The sequence below is a fragment of the Daktulosphaira vitifoliae genome, unplaced genomic scaffold, assembly GCF_025091365.1.
Source record: "Daktulosphaira vitifoliae isolate Bord-2020 unplaced genomic scaffold, ASM2509136v1 Scaffold_4, whole genome shotgun sequence".
Taxonomy (NCBI): domain Eukaryota; kingdom Metazoa; phylum Arthropoda; class Insecta; order Hemiptera; family Phylloxeridae; genus Daktulosphaira; species Daktulosphaira vitifoliae.
In genome coordinates, this window is record NW_026099575.1 from 23,510,581 (window position 1) to 23,535,294 (window position 24,714).

Genomic DNA, 24,714 nt, shown 5'->3' on the forward strand with positions numbered 1-24,714 from the left:
TAATACTGAAATATTTTCAAATGAATCACATTTAACGTATTGAGCGTTAGGAATTGAAAATTAACACACGGACAATTAATATATGGAAAAGCTTATGAAAAAAAAAAATAGTAATAATATTAAAATAGGATTTATATTGTATGTATTTGCAAATAATTTAAGGAAAAAATAACATGTTTTTTTTATAAATTTAAATATTATGATAAGGCGAGTTTTCGGAGTATTATTTTTGATTCATTCTTCTAAAACTTTTCAGTATATTAAAAAGTTCGAATGTTGTACGCTATTAGTAGGTAAATTATCTATGAAACTATGCGTAAACGCTTATATGCATTATTATATTACAATAATATTTTATATTATTGAACTAACTACTGAATTTCTCAACACGGTGAATAATAAGCTGTCATGATATAACCGGAAAGACCCGTTTCGCATAAACAAAAAAACTTTTCCGAACACATTAAATATTCTCAGCGCAATCCGACAAGTTTTGTTTTGTTATGTTTTTTTTTAAGAAAAGATGTTCTGGTATATACTATATTTTTCACATTTTTTACAGAGACTCGCAAATCTTATGCCGAGCACATTTTTTAACTTAATTATTTTTTTTAATGTTATATAAATATATTTTTTGCTAGAAAAATATGTAAAATAAACGATAAAGCTAAAAAATGTTGATATTATCACTTTGTTGTTTCGGGAATTAATAACAAAGAAGTTATTCTATAAAAAATAACACAATGCAAACGGTATGTTTCATTTTATTATCTCAATAAAAATAAAATTGATTAGAGAAAATCTAGTTAAAAGTCATAGAATTAATTACTCCAAAAAAGTTGTTTTTGATTTTAAAATCATTTGACCTAATTTTTTATAATTGTTTCTTTTATATTTTATCATAACAATATAATTATATTGAACATTTTGCATTAAAATATAAATGCTTATAAAACGAAATAAAATGAAAATTCAATACAGTCGAGCGTAATGAAGATTTGGCATAGAGAACTCCAATATAAATTAAAATTTAACAGTGATTGACATCATTAGCATAAAAAGCTTTAATGCGATTGTTTATAAAGAAAAATTGGAAAAAAATAATTGAAAATTTTACTAATTTTTACTTTATTCACTTATTACTAAAAAAAGAAATTTTATCTGGACGTTTTCCTTTTTATAAAATCTTGAAAATAAATTTAAAAAATTTAAATTGATTTAGATTTAAAGAATGTAGATGTTCAAAAACATTATCAGAATTTAAATAAAATAATAAACATAGCACAGTGAAAATAAGTTTACATGATATCTGATAGTGATTAAAATTACTATCACAAAAAACGCTTCGATGAAAATCTCTAAATAACGTTTAATTTTTAAAAAGGAATTATAGAATTAATATAAAAGTATGGATTCCTATTTTCTTATTTATATCCTCATTACGAGTTTAATGACTTATTAATATAATACATAAATTGATACTTAATATAGTAATTAAATTTAGTATGAAATTTTGATTAAATAATTTTGTATAGTATTTAATAATATAATTCACATTTTATCTCCACTATAATTTTTTAAATAATTATAACTTCTGTAAATAATGAATAAAATTTACCATCGACTAGTTAGATATTCTTAATTAAATCATTTTTCTAGTTAAATATGTATGTTTCCATTTGAAAAAATTAAGTTGGCACCCTTATAAAATATAAGTGTCTATATATAAGCATGAATAAAAAAAAACTAAATAATTGATAAATCAAGAATAACATAAAACTAAAAAATACCAAAAAAGATTATCTTAACATAATTATTAATTTAAGAAAAATAGAGTAACTAAAAGTGTCTATTTCGTTACATGAATTCACCTTAAATCATTGGAAGTTCAAATATTTTTTGTAAAAGGCAGCCAATATATATTGAATTTACATTAAAAGTTGCAAAAATTTACTATGAAAATATTTATAACTAACACTTAAATCATGTTTGATTATGTAATTTTTTACACTACAATTACATTTTTGTTCAATTTCAGCGGTCATCCTTATCTTTGCATCTAAGCTAAAAAGAATTTTTGTATGTATGTTACTACTTTCTAACACTTCTCATATTTAAAATTTGGATTAGACTTCGAAAAAAATGCACATTAGAAAAAAAATTATCTAAAGTGTTACTGATAAAAATATCAATGAGATTTTTAAAATTTTAATAAATGTATAGAAAAATGAATAAAATTTGACACTTCATATAGATTTTATGAACTATTGTAAAACAAGACACTATAAATTTGACCATTGTTACTGTGGTAGCATAATTTTTCTCATAAATATTAAGTTTTCACAAACATTTTCTTTTATAATTATAAAATATTTAGTATAAGTTTTAAATTCGACATTAGATTTAAGCCCTCAGTACTTTATCGTTTGGATTTCCAAATAAAGTATATTATTGTGAAAATACACTTTGTATCCGCCTAAATTTTAAAGAATTATTTTAATGTAAACTGAATAATAAAAAAAATAATATTAAACAGCTTTATATCGACTGAAATTCTTTGAAACACTTTTCTCTATTATGGGAATTTTTCCAAATAATGGCGTTGATAACTTAAACTAGATACAATTTGATGAGTCAAATATTATATGTCGTTAAATGAAATCGATCCAATAGGAGCAGATCATATTAAATGTAATAAAATCAATATCTTCTCAGCAACTTATCAAAGCTAAAATATTATTTATTATGAATGATTCTATTATATTTCTTAATACAAAAATACATTATTCACCGTAAACTTATCTTATCTATATTTTAACTTAATTGTATATTTTTACAATATTGATGCTGTTTATATACTTTTATTATTTAGTTGAAATGGTAAGTGATTTTATAGTTAATGTCAAAAATAAATTATTTTAACTTTTATGGTAGTGAAAGAGTATATAGCCATTAAATTAATACATAATCAAAGTTAATTATTATACTATAGATGTTGCCGATTACATCAATAAAAAAATGATTATTTCGTTATTTAGATAATTATTACGTATGAGTGTGTGTATAAACATAAGATTTATTTTTTTAATTAATTACTAATATTTTTTAAATTTTGTTTACGATCCGATGTTTTAAAATATAATAAAATAATAACACGATAAAAGCTTACATATTGAAATGAATAACTCTTTTATTATAATTGAACTAAATTATTTTACCAAATTGTTTAAGAGATTTGGGTAGTAATTCCATTAGTGAAAAATATCCATGGTAGGGTGACAGTAACCTGAGAGTCATAATAGGACCTTTTTAGCAAAAAAAAGCAATTTGAACACTGACAAGTGACAATGAATTCACGTGAGTAATTTTTGTAACCTGATATCATTAATATATAACCAAGTATATATTTTGGTATATCTTAATCGACCTACTTATATACCAGTATCGTACACGTTGAAATAGTAATTTATACTACAATTTTTATTTAATTGTAAATGATTTCAGCTTATTATCAGAAGTTTAACAAGTCTTTGATCTTTTATTTCTTATTGTCTTTTATAATTAAAATTTTAATTAAAATATATATTCTTCTATAATTAAAGAAATACTATTAATAGCTATAAAAATAGGTTGATCCTATCAAAGCCAATGGAGTTTTAAATATTTTAATTTATATTATGACTTGTAATTAAACCAGTATATCAACTGGTTTAATTATTAAAATTATTTGTAACTATTTTGCTCAGTATTTATTAGTAAAATAGAATGCTTGATTTGGAACAAACTTGCTAAACTAGCTAATAGTAATTATTAGTTGAATATAAGTCAAATGAAACATCTTAGGATTTCATTTACCCTAGAAATTTGCATTGATGTCCAACAGTTGTATGCTAATAAATGTTAACTGTAAGGGTTGTTAGAAAATTATATTTTGCATTAATTTAAAGCAAACATTAATTATTAAGTTGTGTTTTCTTGTTAATACTAACTTTAGTTTATGAATCATAAATATAATTTAATATTTTCTATAAATTCCTTATTTTATATCAGAGTTTATATGTTTGAGTAACATTTTGAAACAATGTAGAATAATTGTTTGCGTAAACATTTTGTATAGAATTAGTAAATTAAGAATTTTATTTAATTAAATTTTTGTAGCTGTAATATTTTAATGCATTCATTTGATCAAAAAAATCTTGATTAATTTTTCGCTGGTTGGATTGAACTAATACTGTGTTTTATTAAATATTTGATTAATTTCGATAAACAGCTTAGTGGTACGTTAATTAAGGAGGAAATAAAAACGATAACTTGAAGTAAAATCTATGAAAACAAATTAGTTAAAGATTTAATAAATAGGATAAACTGCGTTTTAAACACTAAATTAAAAATATAATTATTTTAAGTTAAAATAATCTATTATCTTTAAAAATCATTTCAAAATTAATTACAAAGTTTTTCATTTGTTCTGTTCTACTTAATTAATGAAAAAACAAAAGTAGTATATAGAATTTGTTTTTTTATTTCTTTTAGGTACATGTTTTTTTCTATTTATTTATTATGAAGTATTTATTATGTTCATTCATTATACTTTATAAAGGCGTCAACTTTATAAATTAAATGACAACATTCATAATTAACTAGTTTATATTAATGTCTGGACTGGTTTTTATAAAGAAAAATAATTAGTCGATATTAACTTTTAAACCTATATTTGGGAAGTTATTGACATTTATATACCAAAGTTCTAGGAAAAATATAGCTAGAAAATTGATAATAATAAACAACAACACCCATATCCTGTGAAAAAATACTGTCCTACCGTAAGGTGGAGCTGACTTAAAATATTTGGTATTATAAATTGGTTAATTATGTATGTTGCTGTTTAAAAAATCAAGTTGACAACCTTATAAGGGATAACATTAGAAGGTTATAAGGTAAAAAAAAAAATACTTCATGATTGATAAATTGAATAAAAAATGTATCTAAAAGAAACCAAAAAAAGAAATTCCCTACATTTTTTTATTTTTTGATTAATTCGTGATAAATGAACCACCAAATATAGTATATGAGTTGAATGAAATAGCCCGGGGCATCAGAGTACTGTCACTACTAAATATTTTGATTAATACTTCATGGAACATAACATTGGTAGTGTAGTAAAATAATGAATTTTGTAGACTTGTAATCGTAAAAAAATTCTACTAAAAGAAAAAAAAGCAAATTATACTCATCAATAGTTTATTAGTCGAAAATAGCACACTTGTGATAAATTATGCAGAATCATAACAAACTGATAACAGATAGAAAGATGTTTTTATAAAACTTCACAGCAACAAAACTCTCTGAAATTGCCTTTCGGCCGGAATCTCGAGTTTCTAAGTAAAACCGGCATTAATTTCAAGCGTCTGTCGCAGCAACCGACTTCCGCCATCGCTTGTGTCTAACCTTAGGATTTTGGAACATCTCAATACTACGTTGACGTTGCCCGGGGCGGGTATGAATGCGAATGGAAGAAGGTTTCGACTATAAACGTCACATTTGATATATTATGGACATAGGACAATAAAGCGATGGCGATCTAAGGCGAGGGTATTTCATAATATTCCAACCAGAATAAATACGTTCAGTTCGATACCACCCCTAGATTAACAATGCCAAGTTCAGGCCCAATTACCGTCACTCCATATCAATATATCATGCAAAAAATGCGCATTTTTTTGTTTAGAATATTACAATAATTGGTTTATATACTGTAAGTCATATAATAGTCCGCATAAACTCATTGATGTGACGGCGTATTTGATCTTTTTCTCTCCTGTTGTCTGAAAATTTTTATTCTACGGAGAAAACGAGTTCACGTAAAACCCTCTACGCTAGGTCGATTTTGTTTGTTTTTATTTTTGTTTATTTCATTTATTATTGTTTCAGACTGCGTTATAAGTTTATTTTTTCATTAATAATAAACGTTTTAGTCTGATACCGAATGGATGTAGCTCAGCAAAAATTCAATAATATATATGTGGAAGATCACTGTTTTTAAACCCCTGGACGCTTGAGACAGCAAAATCTCATAACTTCATAACTTTTTTACAAAAGAACGTGGCCCAAAAAAGTGATTGAAATGCATTCACAATGACATAGGATATATAATAAAAATATTAAATCTGCCATAGTATATTGTTATTAATTAGGATTATTTTAAAAATGTAATACCTCCAACAAAAAAATACCTTCTCAGTTTCGCATCAAAGCTAAAATAGATTGAGTAAAAATAGTCAAGTCTTAAAGCTTATGAATATATTAAAAAAGTAAGTAAATTTAATAATTTATAAATGAATTTTTTTTTTACTGTGTTAAATGTTCTATTAGTTGATTACACCTGTATTTTACAAATATAAATAAACTTCATAATCGTTCAAGGGATGTAATTTCATAGACTCTATCTAAGTAATTCATTTAAGTTATGACAATATTTATTATATTAAATGTTAATTTTACGTATTACAATACACTCATAATTATATCAGCACATTCTAATAACATGTACAAAATAAGTTTTAATTTTGGTGTAGTGTTGTAAAAAGTACCGACATCCGTTAAACGTTTTACATTCAAAAGTAAATTATAATAAAAAAAAAATAAAATGCTTTGTAATAAATAATACGCGTGTTTTTTAAAACCAATCACGTTTTTAAGATGTCAGGAGTAAACTTTATGCAAGTTCTCATAAATCGTAGGTAACTTGAAAACAAACACTACATAATAAACATTGAAATACTTGGCATGGTGAATATAAATTGTGCGTCATATTATTAATAGCCAAAAGTGTTTTGAGTAACCACTTTTTAAATGGAAATAAATGAAATGGAAGTAATGGAGTACTCTGATGTAGATTTGAAGATAATACATAAAAGATACCGTGAATCTAGTGAAAAAATGTTGTTGCAAAATTATGTAGTACGGAGTAATTTTAATTACATAAAAAGTAGCAAATAAATTAGAAAAATCTTCAAAGAGATAATCGTTTACTCTGAGAAACTTTTTAAACATTTTCCATCATGTAAATCAACACTTTTAAAATAATTATATGATGCTGGTGTTGGGTTACTCGTACAGACACAATACAAACATTATAATAAATCAATAGCCCGTAATAGAATATAAAATATTTTGTCTCTTTATATTCATGAAAAAGTTTTTGAATTTGTTTTCACTTTTTATCCGCTATAAATAAAACCTGCTACGATAATGATAGAGGGTCGATTTTACTTTGATTTGTTCGTAAATATTGAATTTTGTTACTAATGAATGGCGAATATTTTACACGCTTCACCACTAAAGTTAATCAAAAACATAATGAACGTGTCTTATTTTTCTCAGATTACATTAGATATTTTCTACTTAATGCAAATACTTGCCTCTGTTTTATTAGAAATCTCATTCATGAACAACCTGGCAACTAATAGTTGCAATATTGTTTTGGAAATTGTGTTGTTATAATGTAAGACGACAAATAACGATTTGAATCAAATTTAAATTGAATATTTTGCGCAGTTTACTAACTATCGATCGTGAATATTTAATGTCATAGTGATAGTACACTATTATAGCGCGTATTACTATATAACAGTATAATATACAGAGTATAGTAGTCTTGTAATTGACATCTCTGATGTGATCCTCCTAGAAAAAAATAGCGAATCCAATGTATCAATACAGCGTAGAAAATGTCGAATATGGTTTACGAATTTCAATTATTATGCTTTCTCTTAGCATCTATGAAGGTTTAAACGACTTACTAATTGCGTTTGTGAACTGCAAAATGTCAATAAAGAGAACTGCTGAATACTACTCGATGAACTGTAAATCTCGAAGCAAAGAATCCGTGTACAAGATAACCACCACGTTTGTAGTCTTTACAGTCAGTCACCGAATTTCTTGTCGTATAAGCAACTCCGTGGACTGAATCTGTCACTTTTTTATTAGTTTTTGCTTGCACTTTATACACAGACAGGCGTTTAAATAAACGCAGGGGTGTCCGCAGACTTCTCATGCTGTGCACACAAAGTGTATAATAACATAATAGCGCTGTACGGTCGGCTGTATCGCGTTTTCCCCATCCATTACACTTATTTCATGCGTATGACATAATAAAAATCTTGTCTCCCTACCTTCCTTTGTCGGTTTCATCCGTTTATTTGGTCGAGGGGGTCGAGGTTTAAATGCGTACCACCACTACTCGATAACCTGCACGGGGTCGGGAACTTTTAAACTTTCTGGCGATGGCGGCATGGAATACTTGCCTTAAGCAGCAATAAAACGCCTCCCACGCCAGAAGACGGGTAAAGACCTCGTACCATTAGCACGTCGTCTTTTTTGGCTGGGTTGCTAAAACCGATGGAGTGAAATCGCACGCCCATTGACGTTGCCGTCGAACAACCGTCAACCAACGATCCTTATTTAAATCAAGTGATCATATTAGAGAGCGGAAGGGCAGGGAAAGGGATACTTTTATCTTTACATACAGTGTTACATATAAATATAAAAACGCGCACATTGATTTCGACGTTTTTACTTTGTTTTTTTTTTTCTATCCCACAACGTTCAAAGACAGTGTTTATCGTCCATAAGCGATTGCCAAAAACCTCTCTACTCACTTATTCATTGTCTTTTATCACGCTTTTAGTAAAAAGCGTCAATGGTTTGCCTTTTTATTTTCGTACACCGTATACATTTTTCTACGTTCTGTTAACATGACGGTCCGTGTTTAGTAACTATTAATATTAGAAGTTTTACTAAATATATGTGCATTTTTAAATAGAAATTTTATCAAAAACATTATTATATTAAAATTATAATTATTTTAGGCAAAATTTTAGACGAAAAATATGCGCAAGAACAAATGCGTCTTTTTAAGTATGTTTTCGTCATGGGAGGGAAATTGAATTAATAAAACAAATTTGTACTACGTTGTATATTTGATCAAGTAATTTCTATGTGTAATATCGTCTGTCATCTATATGAGTATTTCTACTGGTTATTTAATTTATATTTTAAGTGTTGTTGTAAGCGTTGCTCATTTTCATTCGAATAACATCAAATTATTATTATTCTATAAATTATTACTTTTGTACTGCATTACAGACTTTATGAAATTTACAAACTATTAATCGTATTTTACCAACAACTTGGTACGAAAATGTTGTTTTTCGGGTGGTAATAAATAGACCGCGAAAGGATATGCGAGTGGGTTACGATTGAGGATGTTCGAAATATAATATAATATATATTTTAACGGTAGATGAATATTGGACGGGAACAATAACAATTTCGGGTGTTCGTTAATAGCAAGCCATTAACTGGTTTTATGGGGCACGGCATTGAATGGACAAACGAATGTTATTTTGGTGGGTCGGTACAAGTTAGTATCGGAACGCAGTCGAAGGAATGCCACAAAACAGATGTTGGAAATTCAAACACTTCCCTATACCCTGTAAACCCATCGAATAAGAGCTATAATAATAATCAAATACAACAATCATTACTACCAATTCTTTTGGTACTACACTAGTGTTATTACCACATCCATTAGTACTGTATATTCTCGTGGCTATTATTACCAACAACTACAACTATGTAAAATACGATATTTTGCGAACCGCACGAAATCAATGCGAATGTATCTCTAGATCTTCTCGGTGCGTCCTGTTTGTTATTAAAATTATGAGCAATGCGAAACGCACAATACAATAAAAACATTGTTATCGGTTTTAACGGTCATGTTTAGGTTGGCAGATACATAAACGCGAAATGCTTCCGTGTATTATTTTTGTCATAACAATAATTTTTAATGAAACTTTTTGGTTCCAGTCACATGAAATATCGGTAAGCCATAGAGTTCGCATGTATTTTACTGTCATAAACTAGGGGTAAAATGGAGCAGTTACCCCTCAAATATTTGCCGAGATATTTCTAGTGTGTACCATTGTTCCCTTGGTTTAAAGTGACTAACGATGATCAGTCGAGAAGAATCATTACAGAAATGAATTCATTTTCGCGTTGCTTTTTTTTTTACAAATTGTTCACTTTCTGAGCAATTCGTTACCTATGCGCACAAAAGCCTCACTGGCATATTCTAATAACGATACAGGATCAACTGCATAATAATTGGTAAACTAAATTTTGTTTTGCGCACAAATGAGTAGTCAATGACAAATAGTGATACACGACGTTGAGTAACACCTATTGTATGTCTTTCACACTACGACAGTCTTTTGTTTAAATGCACCGGGTGGCTGTACGTACGCTTACCCTGAATACATCTATTATCTATTGTTGTGAAAGTATGTCATTGTTATTACACTTTTCCATAGTATTTAAAAATAAAATATAGCAGTTTCTGAAAAATATCTTTACTGGTATATATTAAACAAACATGATTAATGACTAACATTATTAATATTAGACTAAATAGACTTTCGAGATATTGTTCAGGCTACAAAGCTGATACTTAGCTGACGTCATACTTTTTTTATTCTTATCACAACTTTAGATCGTGATTAATTCGCTTTAATTTACAGAGTAAGTAAATAAATACTAAAGCTGTCGGTTTCGACAACTTCCAAGTATACGCTTGGTTCAAACTATTTTATCAAAAATTATGATATAAATAGTTGTTAATTTACATATTTATGGTTTCATAAAAGTAATAAATAACAAACATGCCTGTCTATTCGGACCCAACAAGGCGACAGAACAATTCAAAAAATTTGCCTCGTTAAACTTAATTATTCGTCATGGTTATGTGTTTTTAAAAAAACAATAAATAAGTAACATATTTTAAACTTATGTAATATACATGTTTAAATAGCTCTTTCGATATGACAACAATTTACTTTATTAAGAAAACTATCACTGCACATTATTCGGAATTATTTTATTTCACTGCATAAATGTGTAAATACGTTTTTTAAAAGATTAAAAATCTCAAGGAATACGAATAAGAACAATTAAAAGTTATAAACTTTTCAATAGCAGCACTAAGATGTGTACCGATTAAAGAATTATTCATACGAGACGACATAAAAGGGAACTTTGGTGCGCGAATTCCCTATAGTATTCTTCACTGCCACGTTAATAGAATTTTAATTAAATAATTGGTAGTTTAAATTGTAATTTTAAGTGTATGTGTTAGTTTTCTTGAAAATTTACTTCATTTAAATTTGAGTTGATATAATGCGAGTAGACCTTGAAAAATACAAACTCACACAACGTAAATAATGACATTTGGAAAACTCTGTAAACTTTTGTACATTATTGATTCGCTCAATCTATTCCAAAAGAATTTAAGCAAATATCCGTGTTTTGATTGAGCACTTTTTAGAATGGGATCAACGAAATAAATATAACTTTGGAAAATTTGCGAAGTGCCCGCTGATATATGGTAATATGATCGCGACCAATATATTCTTTGCGGTCGAGATGACAACGCAGTGGATTTATACAAACTCTTCCTTACAGATACCGTTGTACACATGCGAATTCGATTGGAATTATTAAGGTCTGGCGACTTTTACGGATATCTGTAGAATTCAGGACACGTTCCCTCGCACGGATAAGATAGAAAGTTTCCTGTTGAATAAGGTACACAGTGGATAGGGTACCACTAGGGTTGGGTGCTTCCGGTATTGGAAATGTCGGTCTGATAAACTGACTCCCTGACTATTTTACTTGGCACTGCATTATCCGATATATATATATATATATTCATTTATATACTTGGCCGAACACATCGATATGGATGTTCAATCATGGATACGGGTACTAAAGTTTTTGTACACGAGGTGTAGTACTTAAAAACGAGGATGATTGAATAATTATTGTAATTTTTTTTTAAAGATATCAATAATTCTTGCATTTCTTTAATGTAGAATTCATTGAAAAGTAATGTGAAAATATTTTCTGATAAACCAAACTGTGACGAGAATAATAAATACTTGAATGCAGTGGTTTTTCTCAAAACTAAATAAACTTATGAAACTCGCCAAGGGATATAGTTTATAAAGCAGATAACATATTAAATTTTTTTTCGAACGATATAAATATAATAAATTAATATCCGTTTTTATTGATATATCTACTATTTATAAAAAATACTGCTCAATAAATTATCAAATAGTTTTACAAAATTTTAAATCAGCACACGGATAATGGAATTAAATATAATTGTTGATAATTCGTACAAATAACATAATGTCTAATCAATGAAGTGTTTGACACAAAAGGAAGAGTATCTTACAGACCTTTTTTTTTTTTTGAAAATAAATAAATGTTTACGAATATGCCACATGTTAACATACTTCTTTGTTGTATTTTTGTAGGTTGGGGATTTAATACGTGTAAAAAGTAAAATGTATTCCCCGAGGTATTAGAGAAGCTTAAAAGAGAGAAAAGAAAGTTATAATGGTCGAATAGGTAATACACTGAGGTTCGATTTTTGAATGAATTGTATCGTTTTACTTAAATTATAAGGGTAATAGTTTGTGTGAATAAAACTACCCAGTGGAGGATTTTATTCCGTGGTTACTTTTTTATATCATAACAAATTTGGTTGATCTTTCGCAAAATTTAACAAAAACTATAAATCATTTTGTAAATTTACTATAAATATTTTTAAACCACAATGTAACATTATGTTTTTTTGTTTATTTAGAACTTTTGTTGGATAAACGGCTTCGTGACAATTGAAAAATTGATATTATCCATTTTTTACATGTACATAGTGAGCAAAAAATAATAAGCATTCCAAAACAGTTTTAGAATAATAATAATCAAGTGATGATTTTGTTTTATTTCAATATTACTAACACTAAGTAATAATACTTATTCTCTCTGTAATATTAAATGTAACTATTTTCTAAATTATAGGAAGACAACTAAGTATTTAATCATTATCAATCATTAAAGTCATTATGGGCCTTACGTTGCAATCATAACATCATCATCACGAGGCTCAATAGTATTTGACGTTATGCTATACATGTAATTCATCTTTTCTTTGAAACGCGGACACCAGGCACCTGAGATCTGTCTATTTAAATGCCATTAGTTACCATTGAGTTGCCAAGCAACCGAAAGGTCTATCATATTTTAGCTATTTTATTTTTCTCTTTGCGTCTTTTCATTGAACACTAGTAGATTGAAAAATTATTTCATAAAAGGTCGCGGCGATTCAGGAATTATCGTGAAAATAAGCGATTTTGAAAATTTAAAGTTTTTATTCAAAAAAATTATGTAAAAAATAACCAACAATACTTAAATGATGCAAATAATTGTCTAATTTAAATGAACGTTCATAATTTTCTCTGCGTTTCTAAATTAAAATTACGTAAAATTAATCATTTTCTGTAAAAAAGTAACCCAGGTTTTCCTAAATTAATGCATTGTACTTAGAAGTAAATTTACATATTTCTTATTAAAAATGGTTTTATTTTCAGATGAACACTGAACTACGGTGAATTAAAATTCTGTTTTACATTGTTAAATAGTTATTGTTGTTCTTATAAACTATAAATGAAACATTATAATTAAAAGTTTATAACAGTTATCAGGCAGATCTGACATGTCTAAGTAATTGTTTATGATTAATTGTTACCGGTACACGAAAAGAAAACATTACTATAATTATTTTAAGTTATTTTTAACATTTGTACTTTTTTCGAATATTTATCCAATTGAAAATTAACCACGTTGAAAACAGTACGAAAAACTTTTTCTTCAGGCGTTAAACTTAGACAGAAAACCCAATTGCAAAAATGTTTCATAACTTATAAAAAAATTATACTTTTTTCTTTAAGCAGTATATTTTTCATTTTTGTGAACTTAATTTTGTTGTCTTTAAATTGCAACTCAATTGTAATATTTTTTCAATGATTTAATTTAAAAATCAATGTAACTATCTCTACTGGAAAACTTATTTTTTTAATATCCCTACTACATTATTAAAAAAAAAAAATAGTTTCCCTATTGAATTAATCTAATATTAAAATATAAAAATATTTAGATTGAATAAATTATGTATAATTATAAAATTATTCAAATTCATTTTTATTTAGTTAATGGCAAACATCTTATTATTGATATTGTTTAAATTGCACCCCATAAAATTTAATTAGTTACAAAACTTTGCGTACAAAATTTGTCGGTTATAAATGACTATTTAATTAACAGAATAATAGATAATAATTGACAGACTCAATAAAATCATCAAATAAATGTTTTAAAACGGTACGTGTTGGATCACTTAATTTTAGGGTAATATAAATACCCGTAATGAGTTCAGTAAAAATAAATTATAACCAAAGAGAGAAATCTAATTGCACAAGATCAAGTATGTGGGTTTCATCATATAATGATATACATCATATACCTTTTATGTAAAAGGTAAATTACATTCCCAGACTTATTTAATATAAATTCATTTACATTTAATTGAATCGTGTGAATTTAATAATTAGGTACCGTATTTAAATGCATTTATAAATTTTGTTAGTTCGAACACACCATTAGTTGGTAAAAGTTTTTATATTTTATAGCATATTTAGGAATACTTTGCAAAAAATATATATATATATATATTTATTTATTTATAATGCAGAATGTGAATATATTTTTGAGCATCAATTTGATTCTCTTGAACTGAGTAATGCATTTTATTTAATAATTAAAATATAAAACACTTTCGTAAAAAATACTCTGAAAAAATAACTGTTAAAAAATAAAAAATATTAACTTTAAGTTGTTATTTATTTTTTGATTGGGTCAATTTTTTTAGTTTAGCTAATATTAATTGAAATCAAAATTTTATTAAAAATATTAAATTTATATATAATTTTATTCTTTATATTACTATTATTATTAATTAAATTATATATTATAATAATTTATGATAATGTATGATATAAGGTCTCATTTTGTTTTTAAAATTGCGATGCCAATTGGGTTACCTGAAACAGCATTTGATCCTAATTGATGGATTAGTTAATTTGAGTTAGTGTGAAGTTTTGAATGAAATCGTTTACAGTATTCAGTATTTACAGTATTGTTGATTGAACTTATTTTGAGGTCAGATTGAATCGTTGCGTTTGAAACAAACCAGAGCACTCTAATTATAATTCGTAAACTATCATGAAATAAATGTTGGTTACTATATGTATACTTAAATAGATAACTATATTAGTAGTGTATAAATATATATTAGAACAATATTATTAACTATAAATATTTATTAAATAGCATAAGTATTACAAATCTGCTAAAATACATTTATATTATAAAATTTAATTTTTGATAGTTAAATATTTTCAAAACAATTACAGTAAACAAAGATTTGTATATAATAGTTTTATATGAAACATTTTCGTAAAAAACACAAACATGTCAGTCAGTTTCTAATCAAAAATCATTCAGAAAATAATGATTGAGTCTGCTTTATTTCTATGGTAAAAATATTTGTTTATTTCACAGTAATTTAAGTAATTAAAAAGAATAATACAAGTATAATAATTTCATACGTATGTTATTAATGTTACTAGTAATTTGAAATATTAAAAAAATATATTATATTTTTTTGAGTCATTAAGTACCTAAATTATTGTTTTTATTTCTTTTACGAATATACAAAATGTATTATCTATTATATTCTAGAATTTCCATCTAATCCGTAAGAGAAATTTCTAATTCCTTTTTCTTTGAAGAGATACTTAAAATTACTTGTTTAAACTAAGGTAAAACGTAACTACATTCGACTTAAAATCTTTGTCGATGTTTTTATCGCATGTATTTACAAACGAATACTTCAGTTATATTTATGACGGTGCTTTGCAAAAGCTTAAATTTCAATTAAATGGCCAATTTCATTCAAACATCATTTAGGATATAGTGTTTTAAATTTAAAATTTATAATGAGCATTTGTTATTTTTCTCTGTTAAATATTCAAATGAATAATACTTTGGATAACAGTATTGAAGTTTTATGCTAAATCATTTTTATAGTCCATCAAATTTTAGTGGGATTTAAATATAAAATTATTGGTATGAACTTTGAACATTCAATATACATATAATAAATTTTGTAATGTGATCAACAGAGCAGATCAAACAAAAGTTTTTGAATTCATAAAAATCGTACAAAAAAAGTACGATAAAAAAGAAATAACATTTTATCTTATTGCAACTTGATAAAAATCACCGTATTGTACAAAATGATTTTGCTCAAACAATTGTTGCAAGGCTTTTTATACATTTTTATAATTTTCATTTCCACAAATGAAGTTCGTTTTGGTAGTTTTTTTAGTGGCATATGTATACGTACAAATGATGGAGTAGTTTTTTTTTTAATTTCTATATTCAAACAAAACTACTATAACGTAGGTTTCCCATGTGAATTATTTTAAAAATATTTCACGGATGGATTTTGAGATACAAACATTTTTTAAGAATTTATCAGGCTATGGTCTATCGTATATATTTTCTTTGTATACGCTAAAACGGTAATATTGTGTTGATCATGTTACATTCTTTTTAAGTAAACATTAGCAAATAATAACTTCTCAAAAGAAACAATGCTATGAAATAAAATAATAAAAATGTCAAATGTTTTTTTTGAGAACTTATCACATCTGTATAAAAACAGTTTTGGATATAATTTATTTATATTATATTGCTTTTATAAACAATGTTATTTAAGTGTTTATTAATTAGTACAAAAAGAAAAAATCTATTCAACCGTTTCAAAACAATTATTCAGTCTTACTTCTAAATGATCGTACACTTGTTAGTTATTAGATCAATTATAATACATTTTATAAACTTGTTTAAAAAAATAGAATATTAAAAATATTTCAATACTATTTTATTTTAACAAATGTAATTGTCACAAAATACTATGAACAGGTAAAAACAAAAATTCAAATTTGTACTGCAATATGTCCTACATAATAAATATTAAAAATCCGTGAACTTTTTGAATTATGTTTTAAGGTTCTAATTTTACACATTATAAAAATATTAATAAATGGACTAATTGTTTATTGTTATGTCGTGTTTTCGTTTTTCCTCGTGATTTCTCAAGGTTTTTGTTAAAATATGGGAAATTTATTATTTAAATAATCTGTGAGCGTTATGTAACTCAGATCATATAATTGCCACGTGGCAAACGTTTAACACAATAAAGTCTTAAATAAAAACATATCAACCCAATAACCTAAAAATAACTTAACACGTGTACTTATTAATGTACGCTGTTTGTGATAAAGTGTACTTCACAAAGTAATATATTCATTTTGATGGAAAATGAAGAAAGTACTATTATATACCAAAATAAATAAATTGAATTAAGCAACCAAAAATACTAATGGAAATATTTGTTTGATATAAATAAATTTCACTTAGTATTAAGTTTTTTTTCGATCAAAAATAAACAAAATAGCTTTTGTTAGTACTTAACATAATATCAAATATGCAAGGGAGTAATGATTATTACTGCAAGAGCTCGCGATTTTTGAGTGAATTGATAATAATTTATACACAATAACGTTTTTTTATTCATCAATTTTAAATATTATCGTGATACTTAAACCTTAAAGGTTTTTCTTTTATATTTATTAAGAAAAAGAGCAACTTTTTGGTACAAAAAAATTAAAATACTTAGTAGAAAGAAGGTCTTAATTAAGGCCTTAAAGAACAACTTAATAACCGTCACTTGTGATAAAGTTGACTTTAGGATTCCAATACGCTTAGTTAGATGGATTTTGGCGAAGGAAAAATTCAAGACCATTATTTCGGAAGCTACGACAGTATTCCATGTTCAAAAAACAATTAAGTCGGCCACGGAAATTAAAAATTTCATTCTACGGGATTCATGGCCATTGTCACTCCGAAATTTCATCTTTCATTGTTTATCGAATCAATATAAGCAGGTCGCATCGATATTTTCAAATCGGTACACTACACATTCTCAAAATAAATAATACGATAGATATTTACAAAAAAACATTCATTTAATTACTATCTTATTTTTTCTTAGTAATAAGTTCTATCAGGGAATGTGTTTCGTGGAACTGTATAATATGAAAAACATGTGTTAATTTAATCAAAGTTCTTACCTATCGAGATCTTTATCATTCCTAAATTGTTATTCCATCATAGGCCAAGGTTCGTCACACAATACGTCGGCCACTCTAATTATCGATGTTAATGGTTAAATTAAAAATAATGAATACATAAAAATCATGTTATTTTCAACTTAATACAATAAACTGAAAATCACTAAAAACGCTGACGACAATATCCCAAGATGTGGGTTATTAAAAATAATATAAAAAGGCTCTGATATTGAGGAAAAGAGACTTGTAAAGCTCTAAATTCATTACGGAATTTAGAATTCTTTTGTCCAATTTATTTCTCTCAACTAGCCGCAATCCTATGTGTTGTCGGCACATTTTAATACTATATTGATACATAATTATTTTGCATCGGTATCTTATTTATTTATTTAAGAAGAAAAATTATAGAATTTTCGCGTGTGCGAATCAGAACAATCTAAGAAAAAGTTTCGTATATAATATTTTGACTATCGACTATCTTTACGAAGCAATCTTAAAGAAGTAAGTAAATTCACATTAATCTAATTATTTAGTATAATTAAGCGGTAAAGTAATAAATTAATTGAAAATACAAAATCATTTAATTTTATTATTAATAACTAGTGCTTGGTGATATACTTCGACTGAGTGTCTGAGAGGAGGCCAAGACCTCGGCCACTACAAGATGACCTAAGCGTATAATACCTCTATAAAAGGAATTTTAATGATTTCTTTTTATTCTTACTGGTCTTTATTGTTCTAAACCCTCGGACTCTACAACCCCGATAGAACCTCGATGCTAACCAATCGACCAAACCCCAGATTGGTCAAAAATACTACCTCACGAATACTATACTATTTTTATCATTACAAGGGTGTTCAGTAAGTAAGGAAAAAATTTCTATTGCTTCCATTGTTCGTAACAATTGGCCTGATTTCTTAAATTGTGAACGTACTTCATTGATATATCAGTATAATAATATTTTTTTTGAACAATGTTCATATTTTTATTATTAGATTTGTTATATCATAAATACTGTTTATTTGCTTATGGCGTAGGTTAACTTTAACAAAATATAAAAAAATATAAAAGTGTATGTTAGAAATTGAATGAATAACCAACATTATACATGAGTACTTATATTACATTTGAGTATCTGTAGGTTTGGCAAATCCGTATTCCATGTATAACAAGTTAATTTTTTTTTTTGAACTTAAATGATCATCCATAATGTTCATATAAATTTTACCTATAATAAACATGAGATAATTTTTTATTTACAGATTAAACTCTGAAGAAAATAAAAGTGTTGGTATCCATAGAGTTTAATTTTACTATCGAATAATTTTTGAATCGTTAAAATTATTTATTAGAGAAACCAATAAGATAATTCTAATAAAATTATGATGAGGGTGTTTTAAAAGGATTAATATACACTAAAGCTTAATCGAACGGGTTTATAATGATTGATGCTTTTTACCTTGACATAAAATCATGCAATCGAGTTAATGATACTATTATGACTTCTTAATTATTCATAACCCTTTTTTAAACATAGTTGTAAAACTGAACATAACTAATAACAAACTCAGGACTGCTTTAAACTTTTTTATAAAACAAAAAATTATATTATTGTTATCACTTAGTAATACATAAGATACGTATATGTATATAAAATTCCTATTGGCATTTATAATTTCAAAAAACTTGAAAAACAAAAAAAGACTTCAGAAAATTATTCAAATACCGTGCAATTATTTTAAAAATCTTAAATAATGTTAATCCAAGATATTATTTGTATTCATAATAGTTTTATAAAGCTATATAATATAATATAATAACAAAAAAAATCATTCCCTTGTGTTGGAAGTATTTATGTTTTATTATAATTTCTTTTTCATCAAAACTGTTCTCTATTTTTACCAGTTTTTGATTTTTTATTCAAATGTTATTTTTATACGTAATATTCTAATGTTAATCAATTTAATTTCAAATTTACCCCCCCTTTTCACATTAAACAGAATTTGTGTACGTTCTTACAGGAACAATAGAAGAACTTATTGAGGTGCTCGATGAAACCGATGCCAATGTTTCTCCACGAGGTCTCCTGTAAACTTCGAATAATATTGTAGTGCACTACTAAAGTAGTATAATCGAATTTCTCTATAAAATGCGTTGTCAGGGATTTCAGTATTCTATTGTGTGGCATTTTTTGTTAAAACACTTCCTCTATATTTTTTTTCTACATTTATAGCAATTCAATTAATAACTTGATCATAACAGCTTTTTTTTTAATACGTTTGTATTATACTAAAATGGTGATTCACATGTTGTCTATTAAATCTGTATTGAACTATTGTCGAATTCGTTGTCATGCACGACTGTATCTCAGGTTTTTCCTGTTTGATACAATTAAAAATATACTCCATCATAGAATATAATCTATGCTCGTATTTTAGATTATAAATACACATAATATGTATAATTACATCAAGTATATTGTACTTGATGTAATTTTCAAGAATGTGTTTTAATCTAGGGATTCAAGTTATGATACAAACTATAGTTTGTGGATAAAATCTAAATATATGAAAGAAAAATTAAACTAATTAATGTTTATAATCTCAAGACCATTTTGTTTTTCTTCAAATTTAATCATTTTAAAGATGTATAAAGTCATTGTGTATTATTATTATCATTAATATTAACATATTAAAATTGAATAAATTTAATTTAATTTTAATATGTTAAAAGTATATTTAAATTACTTATATATAACAAATTGATACTGAAGAAAAATGTTGAGTTTAATTTTTTTTAAATATCAACAATTTTATAATTATTTAAAAGTAATCTTAAAAAAAAAAAAGAAATCAAATTTAAGGAAGCGTAGTTAACGTTAATTTAATTTATTTGCATGATATTATTCATGCGTGAAAAAATATTAATGTTAATTTATGATATTGAAATAATTAAAGAATTTAGGTACCTGCGTTTATTATTAATGATCTTTCCGAAAATTTTTTGAAATATTTTTTTAAACAACATTTGTACACATTAATCAATTATTTATCATTTTTTCATGATAAACTTTTCTATGGTTTTATATATTAATCACATGGAATTTTATATTTCAACTAAAAAATTATTTATGAACTCACGTCATTGAAAACAATTTTTTTTTAGTTTGAACAACTGATAAGCATTAATTTAGTTAGCTCATTTTAAAACATTTTTACCTTGACAGATGGTCATCATGGTCATCCAAAGACATATGACGCCAATGTTACGAACACTACCCCAAGTGGTTGTACACAGCATTTTGCCGTGTTTATCAACGTTCAATCCATTATAGATTGCTTATCACAAGATTGAAAAAACGAAACGAAATATCAACTCGCTACGGCTATAGTTAATGCTATCGTTTGTCAATATGACATCACTGACGGCACTTTCATCGAGATGTGATTTTTTTCATCGTTTCAGCCGGCGAGATGAAAAAATAGATATATTTTTACAGAGAAATGAATTTTGCGGTTTTTGACTAGCGTCACTCGAGTTGGCGAGAACTCGCGATGGAAATTAATATGGTTAATATTCGGCAGCCAGCACACGACCGTTAAACACACTGCACAGATTCGTCGTGGTTCGTTCTCGCTGAAATACCGTGTGATGTGCTGCTGTATCCCGCCGCCCTCCTAGCGACGATCAAAACGATTCTGCGCTCGTAAGCGACCTTTGCACGCTGGCGAAAACGGCACACGACTTGTCCGTCTGCGGCCGCATCAGATCATAATATACTTCACTTTAACGGGACACAATACGCGGATGTCTCGCGAAATCTTCACTTATGGACTCGCGCAAACACTGGCCACTCTAACAACAAATATAATTACAGTCGACTCATTCAATTTGGTCGTACCCGAGGGAAACATTTTAAAAACACGTGCTTGCCATACACCCACCTTCACTCGTACATTTTTTGTCGCTACTTTTATTATCGCTAGCGAATTCTTTACACTCGAAGGTTTTATGCAAAACACATAAGTAAAACTACAGTGCTACTGAAACGACGTGAACAATGCAGATTTCATTCTATACCTCTTAATCGCCAGTGTCTCGTGGAGGAGATGCAATCGACAACATAAAGTGTAATGTGTTTATGTCATTTTAGACCAAGTCTTATTATTGGTCCACGTGAGCCTTATGAACAGATTTCTTAACGCTAACCGTTAACTGAAGAGTGCCGCGGCTAACAATAACTGTTATTAGATAATCACTCAAAACAAAAATTTTAATTATACATAAATTAGACGCGACTGACAATACATTTTTATTTTATTATTAGGATAGTTGTTATTTTCAATCAACGGTCGAAAAAATATTTGTTTGTCCCATAAAAGTTTTGTATTTGTGATACTACAAATTTATTCGTTAATTTAATAGTGAAATTATCTTGAGACAACTTCTATTACTTTAGTGAAGCATTTTCATTAATACTTGTCAATCTTAATAGCCATACAATTTGACTTAGACGTGTACAATTTGAATATTTCATCACGTTACGAAGAATTAATTCTGATTTATAGTAGAATTTAATTTTAATAACACTGAAGGCTTATTATATTTATAATAGTTCCGTAATATTTTATTTAACTTACAGTTATTGAGCAAAATGAACGAGTTGGTCAAGACGGTAAAACAACAGTACTGTCACTTGTTAGATAGTTAGTCTTAGGCTGTTTCGTTAAATGAGTGAAATATTATCTCAGTCACTGGAGACAACAAACTTACTCAAGAAATGGGGAAACCATCTGTCCTGAAATATAAAAAGAAATTCCTTTTTGGAGGAGACAGACAAAATCCTTTACATGACCTGTTAATTAATAAAACAATAACTAAATGCTAGCGAGTGTGAAATAAATAAACTAAAAATATTTTATGTACAAAGTGAAAAGTTTTTCACTTGCGGTATGTTGATTTCAATTAACATTTGCGAGCATAAGAATTATTATAATTATTGAATATATTATAGAAAATAATTAACCATTATTGACTGAAATTATTATAAAGTTTTTAATTAAAAATATTTTCAAGCTAAACATAAAAAAAAGTACAAAAAACAGATATTATTGAAAACATTGGTTGCTGTTTATAACTAAAATGTTAAATTTATTCATTAACATTCAATTATTTTTGACATGTTACTTTGTAAACAAAAACATTATTCAAATTATTGTTTAAAAAGTAATGACAAAACAGTTTTATTCCTATTTCCATATTTAGAGACTAAATGGTTACTACCATGAGTTATCTGAGTTGTAGACCTTTTTAATTCAGAGTTTTATTTTTATTATGGTGAACAAAGTAAAACACACCTTTTCGTTTTACGATAACGGGTTTAAATTTTAATTAAAGTTTAAATAACAAAAACAAAACAAACACACATAATATCTATTGATATTATATACAAGAACGAGTCAATAATATATAAATTTATTACAATGATCTCGTTCATTCAAATGAAAAAATAATAAAGAATTCATAGTTAAATAAATTAATTATAAAATTATATTATATTTTTAATTATAAAATTAGTTTATGTTAAAAAACAAATTAATGTTAGATTACCGATTAGAGTTTTTATATTATAAAAAAACTACCTAAAAATTCAAAATATTTTTCTAATGGTAAAAACAAGTTTTACAACGTTACTCCATATACATCACGAAAAATTTAAGAACACATCTTTAATTAAATATTAAATACAATTTAAAATTAAAATTATATTTAAAACATTGATTTAAAATTAAAAAATATATAATTTAAAGTCTAAAAAATTACTCGATTAAAAAAGTTGAATGTTTAATGAACCACTAACTAGTTATTAAATTGTAATAATTATTAACATTAATGATGTATTTAATAAACTGTTTTTCATTGTGAAAACTTAATTACGACTTTACAATTAGTATTAGGACTTTATTAGAAATGTTGACGCACAAATTTATAATCGTAGCATATTCAAATTATTATATAATTATACAAAGAAATAAAGGTATTTGAAAATAAATGTAAGTTCAAGCCAAAAGTCTGAGTTATAATAAAGCTATTTTGAAAATAAATTCAGTTACAATATTGATAGTATACAAACATTTATGTTCTTGAAGCAGCTACTTGAATAACAATAACTGATATACGAAAACTCATTTAAAAGAACATAATTTTTGTGAATTACTTTTATTGACTAATGAAATATTTTTTTCAAAAGAGATCTTGTAATATAAACTGACTAAATGTCTTTTTTATAGCTATGCTAAGTTTTCAAGTTACTTTACTCTTAATAATTCAACATTTACTTTTGAAATATTCCAAAATACAAAACATAAAATATGTAAGTTTGCATCGAATTTGATAAAGTATAATCAATTATAAAGTCTTATACTATCTATAAGGATAAATGTATACATTAAAGAAAGTCTATAGATATGCTACTACGCTGTTTGTAGTAATTAGTCATGTTTTCTTCTAAATCTAAATATTTTCTTGAATACTATTTTGAAGTTT

General features: G+C 26.3%; 1 protein-coding gene and 1 long non-coding RNA gene across 3 annotated transcripts in view; one reads left to right on the plus strand and one right to left on the minus strand.

Moving 5' to 3' along the window:
- Positions 1-21,924, minus strand: part of LOC126903854 (inactive tyrosine-protein kinase 7-like) — a 92,699-nt gene extending 70,775 nt beyond the window's left edge. The window contains exon 1 of the mRNA XM_050682365.1: positions 21,387-21,924. Coding sequence (XP_050538322.1) covers positions 21,387-21,468 — 82 coding nt within the window. The 5' untranslated portion in view covers positions 21,469-21,924. The remainder of the gene's footprint in view (positions 1-21,386) is intronic.
- On the plus strand, positions 282-13,987 carry LOC126903855 (uncharacterized). 2 transcript variants are annotated; one of them, XR_007703622.1, is made up of 4 exons: positions 282-752; positions 12,716-12,837; positions 12,931-13,140; positions 13,500-13,987. It is a non-coding gene; the product is annotated as an uncharacterized LOC126903855 (long non-coding RNA). The 2 variants fall into 2 exon arrangements; XR_007703621.1 differs by lacking the exon at positions 282-752 and adding an exon at positions 6,124-6,311.
- Positions 21,925-24,714: the final 2,790 nt, after the last annotated feature.